The 5,826-nt window shown below is 46.1% G+C and overlaps 1 protein-coding gene across 1 annotated transcript; it reads left to right on the top strand.

Moving 5' to 3' along the window:
* Positions 1–431: 431 nt before the first annotated feature.
* fgf20b (fibroblast growth factor 20b) lies at positions 432–1,908 on the top strand (the record flags this gene model as incomplete). Its single annotated transcript, XM_084459444.1, has 3 exons — positions 432–708; positions 1,237–1,340; positions 1,663–1,908. 3 exons carry the CDS (start codon positions 432–434, stop codon positions 1,906–1,908), a joined length of 627 nt encoding a protein of 208 aa, XP_084315570.1.
* Positions 1,909–5,826: the final 3,918 nt, after the last annotated feature.

Genomic DNA, 5,826 nt, shown 5'->3' with positions numbered 1-5,826 from the left:
AGGTTTCCCACCTGCGCCGAGGTTAGTAGCAGACCCCCTCATCCTCTGAATGGACTCTGGAAGCTAGATTTCCATCACCCCGTCATACAACATTTAGATTTATTTGGACTTGATAGTGCTTCAGTGCCCCGTGTGACGGCTGAGGGAACCGGTCTGCACCTCAGCTGATGAAGACGCCCAGCGGTGATATTTGCGCAAGAACTGTGGTTTATAAAACAAATGCCGAGAGATTCGCGCAAGGTGTCCATGTCCACGGAGGCAACCCCGACGCGCCAGCCTCAGCACGGGAGGGCATGTGCTCAGTAACGGGTGTGAATGTAAACATGCAATAGGCGACAGTGGCAACCAGGTACTACGCAAGAACGCTCCCAGCGGACCCTCCACTGAACTTTACCCGCATCAGCACTGAGGCGCCGCCGGGAGGATCCGCGATGGCAGCCCTGGGTGAGGTAGGAAGCTTCTTGCACGGAATCGACGGTGTCGGACACGTCGGGTCCCCCTTTCTCCTGACGCCTCTCGGGGACAGTCCCACGCTGCTGAGCGAGCACCTCATACCCGGGGAGAGGCTGTCCCGGAGCACCACCGCGGATTTGACTCACCTGAAAGGAATCCTGCGGAGAAGACAGTTATATTGTAGAACTGGATTTCATCTGGAGATACTTCCTGATGGCACTGTGCAAGGGACAAGAAAGGACCACAGCCGGTTCGGTAAGAAACCGTTTATTAACACATTATTAGGCAGCAAATAGCAGAATTATAGTTAAGCAAATTATAATAGCCCACTATTATTAGCCTATAATTAAACTTAGATGTTATTAGTCTTGTTATTATTTATGTGTATATATGGGCTGATCGTCATCATGATTGTAACACATCCATGCCCTCAAAATGTAAATCCTTCAAATACTAGGCTATTTATTAATAGTAATAATAGGCCCAATAATCTGAATCGTAATAATCATAACCAGAATAACAATAATACACTTTATTTGCAATGCACCGTTCGTACAGAAATGCAGCTCAAAGTGCTTTACAACAATAACATTTTGTTTCTTGAAAAAAAAGCTGATCCCTAGCCTACATGGAAACGTTACCATTAAAAAAAAAAAAAAAAGGAGAAGAAGAAGAAGAAAATATACAGTAACTGTGTAAATCCTAACGGCAGCTGCTCGCGATAGTGGGGATAGTGTTGAGCATGCCGAGGATACCCAGAACAACTGTTTTATTCTTCTCCAGGTATTTTGGAATTTATAAGCCTTGCTGTTGGATTGATAAGCATACGAGGGGTGGACAGTGGCCTGTATCTGGGGATGAATGACAAGGGAGAGCTGTATGGTTCTGTAAGTATGACTTATATATATACTTATATATTATTATATATTGTGTTTGTGTTCATGCACTGTGTCAGGTCTCTGCTGAGGATTTGTATTGGACATTTATTGGCTGGTATTTGTTGTCCATTAGAAGTGCCAGTAGGTGGCAGAAGTCAGGTATTTTAGTGCCAGTCTCGCTGATACAGTTTAGTTTGGGTTTTGTCTGGAACATTATTTAACAACAAACAAAGACACAGATTTCCTTCCACACATCTTCATCATATCTCATTCTCAACCAGTAGTTTGTGTGTGTCTGCATGAGATCACATTGTATGCCCCCCCCCCCCAGGAGAAACTGACGGCTGAGTGCGTGTTCAGGGAGCAGTTTGAGGAGAACTGGTACAACACCTACTCTTCCAGCCTGTACCAGCATGGGGACAAAGGGACTCGCTACTTCGTGGCTCTGAACAAGGACGGCACGCCCCGGGACGGGACCAAGTCCAGGAGGCACCAGAAGTTCACCCACTTCCTGCCGCGGCCCGTGGACCCGGAGAGGGTGCCGGAGCTGTACCGCGAGATCCTGGGCCACAGCTGAGGCCGGCCGGCCCGGTCCCAGGTCAGGAATAGCTGCTGAAGCCACGGCGGCGGCCCTCACGGGGGAACCAGGGATGTGCCCACCCCCCGCCGCCCCCTGCCTGGCTGACTGGGCTGAGCTGGACAGGGGGAGCAGGCCCAGCAGCCCTCGCTGCGCCGGGGGGGGGGGGGGGGGAGGGTCCGCGCGGGGGCCTCCCCTCGGAATGCACGGCCGGCTCCCAGCGGGGCCAGGAAGACAGTCTAGAATGTCTGACATTGTCAACCCGCACGCCGGGCATGAGGGGGCCGTTTGTTTCCAGGGGCCAGCCGGGCTGGGAGGAGCCGTGTGGAATAGGAGAAGCTGGAGGAAGAGGATCAGAGAGAATGGGGATGCTGACGGGGCGGCAGGCGGGCGGGCGAGCTTCTCGATGGACAGGCGGCGTCTCCTCTTGTCTGACTCTGTGTGGAGAACGGGGAGGAAACTTCTGGAAGTGTCCGTTGGACAGAAGAGTCAATTCAATAGTCTGTTCTATTAAAGAAAGGGATGTTTTCTTTTGACTACTAGATATAGTATGTGTTCGTGAGCCTTACGTTTTCAGAAGGACTTTGAAGGAATTCAACCATTTGGTTTGTTTCAACTGTTTGTTTTTTTTACTTGTGACTAGGCTAATGCAGAAAGGAGCTGATGTCACAGGGGTCCATGTTTTATTTATTCATTTTTAGATCCATATTTATGTTATATATTTATTTATTTGAGAATATATTTTTGCAGTTCAATATATGCAGTGTAGAAAAACCACTAGAAATTGTATTCATAGTACATCAAGTTTAAAACACTGTATGTATTTTAATCTGAGAGAAAAGCTTTCTCATATTACTCAACAAAGTGGCCTGGAGTAACATTTCCCTAGCATGAAAAATGTTAATTATTTTCTGGAGCGTACATGAGTAGAATATGAAGCCATTAAGTCTTCATTGTAGTCAGTGAATTCACTCTCGCTTTGTGTTACAGAAATGTGCATACTTCTAAAATTCAATAATGTGTGACCACGTCTGCTTTATATTCAATTAGGAATGAAGATGGTACAGGTTGAAGTAGGTCGGCTAATCTGTAGTCATTCCTATCAACAGTCAACATTACAGAATAAAATATTATTTTGTATTTGGATTCATATTCGGAGCTGTTCTGCCATTCCCATTTTCTTTATATTCCTGTGTACATTAGACAGACCAATTAGGAAAGATTTTAAAGACCCAATAATTGTTTAACAGCCTTTTAACTAGTGGTGGGCATAGATTAATTTTTTTGATCTAGATTAATCTCACTGCAATCCTGGAGTTAATCTAGATTAATCTAGATTAAAATGGCTCATTTGAATTCTGCCGAAGGCATTCAAAATGTGTGCGCTACCTAAATAATAACCAAAAGTAAGCCCTTGAGAACGGCAAACGTAGCTAATGTTAGTTAGCCCTAATAACGTTAGCAAAACTGTGTAAATGTTAGGCTGAATTAAATACACTACATAACGTACCTAAGGCGAACGAGTGAAGTTCTCAGCTGACATCGATAAGGTGTACAGTAACGCCGAGGTAGTTTTCGTTGTTGACAGATGTCCAATGGTCCCCAGTCAGTGCTACACACGTGGCCCCTGCCAACTTGTCATCTCTCTCTCTTTCTCTGCGGCGTGCTGGTTATGGATTCTCCTCATGATAGTTCGCCTCGCAGGTAGTTTGTAAGATGGGTCGCCTGTGGCCGCCTGGAGAAGAAGCTCAAGCCCATCATCTTCAACCACGCTGATAGGCCGGCAGTTGATGACAATCAACTGAGCTAGGAGGTTAGTTAGCTTGGCTGATAGAGCTGTGCTGACGGGCTTGCCTCGGTTACACTCGAACATTGTACTTTGACGAACACGACTTTTTCCCGGCGCTTCATCAGTGCTTGGCCCGGCATCCTTGCTAACATCAACTAAGGGATGCTTTGCGTTTAGGTGGTACCTGAGACTCGAGGAACTCCTACAGTAAACTAATTCCGCTTTGCACAAGGTGCACACAGCCTTGGTTTTGTCGAGGTTTCCATTGGGAAGCTTCTTGAAAACAAATTTGCCCTGGAACAAACCCGGCTTCACAGCGTCCTCCATGTCAGCTGACATTTGATGTGGTAATTAATTTCACACATGTGCGGACCAGGTTCAGTCTTGTTCTTGCCCCCTACAGCGTAATTCGGCCAGGTATACATCCGCGCTAAAATATAAAAGTGAAAGTCATAGCTTGCTCACTATGTAGACCCAGCTCCCAGACCCAACTTTGAGAATAGATATAACGGCGATATTTTTTTTTATCGCGCGATAAGAGTCTGGCGTTAACGCAGCACGTTAACGCCGATAACGGCCCAGCACTACTTTTAACATTTCAAATCTTTCCAAAGCAGTGTAGCTACATTGTGGTTGGCAATGTTTTCCTTTTCAATTTGGCAAGTTCAAACATATAAACTCACTCACGAGATCAAAGTTGTGTTTCGTTCTGATTGCCGTTATGCTGAGAGACAAGACAGAGTTCTCATGGGTTAGGGTTAACTTCAAAGACCCTCAGAGAGGAAGCTCCTGGTGTAGCAGTGACACGATCAGCGGCCAATAAAAACTGACCTTTCACTCCAGTCCAGAGACTTGGCAGCTGAAGAACGCCAGGGGTCACGGCGATAAGGATGAAGTAATCTCTGTTGACAGTTTCAGAATTATAGTCCTGATGAAGAATATTATTGAACAATGAAAGTCAAGGTGACCAAGGCATCTGCTGACTGAAAACGTTTTTTTTCTTCTGACATCTTATTCTTTTATCCACTGACAGATTAAACACAGCAGAAACGTTTCAGCTAAGTTGATGGATATTTCTTTGTGTGAAAACGTTTCACCGAGAGATTGTTTTACAATGTCCCATGCAGTTTCAACGATAGTCTGAAATTATTTATAGGGGCTTGTCCTCAAATAGGGAAGAGATATGGCCCTCTAAGTACCTGCATTTCGCTGTTCAACTAACCAAAATATTGTCATGGAGGAAACGTGAATAAGAGAGGAGTTATGAAACGTGATGGTCGGACAGCAGCTGAACAGGCGATCTCTCCAGAGAGAGGCGGCGCTATCTGTGCATCTCTGCACTGTTTCCTCAGCGCTCCACTGGGTTTCTCTGCTGAGGCATGAAAGCAGGAGCCTGTGATCTCAGCATCTCTGTGATGGCAAGCCAGCGGGTGTCTTGACATGGGGAGTCTGCCCTGCTGTCTCCTGTGTGTGTGTGTGTGTGTGTGTGTGTGTGTGTGTGTGTGTGTGTGTGTGTGTGTGTGTGTGTGTGTGTGTGTGTGTCTCTGATACTATGGGACTTTCCCATCTGCACACCTTTTGGAAATCAACACGTAACTCACTCCAATTAATGATGTCACGTACAGTTCCCAGAACTATAATCTGTGTTAGTATGTAGATCCCGGCCCACCCCCCGTGCTCTCTGTGTGTATGCTATTCACATCTCTCTAGTTTTATGTTCAGTTGGGTAGAGTTGATTTCCACTGAAAATGCAGGAACAGTGAACCTTTTGCCATTTCTCTAAAATCCAAGATCTCGTGGCTTCTAAACCAAATATGTTCCTTTGGCTGAATGTTAGAGGCGTTCTGCATGAGGAAGCAAAGAGTTGAGACCTCAGTAGCATTTCAAAGTAGGGCTCCTGGCCATTACACCTTCCTGCTCCTCCCATTATACCTTCCTGGGCTTGAAGAAGAGACTCGATGTAGATGGAAGAGTTCCTCTTTAACGTTAAGAAGGTCAACGTCTCCAAACACACTGGCAATCCTGACTTGTGATACCCGATGCCCAGAAGTGCTCTTCTCCACTTGTTTAACTGATGCTTTGCAGTCATAGACAGATGCATTTTTCCACACCCCCCCTCCGTTCTCTCC

The sequence above is a fragment of the Borostomias antarcticus genome, assembly GCF_949987555.1.
Source record: "Borostomias antarcticus genome assembly, chromosome: 28".
Classification (NCBI taxonomy): Eukaryota; Metazoa; Chordata; class Actinopteri; order Stomiiformes; family Stomiidae; genus Borostomias; species Borostomias antarcticus.
The sequence above is the reverse complement of the archived record's forward strand: the minus strand, read 5'-3'. Positions and strand labels throughout refer to the sequence as shown.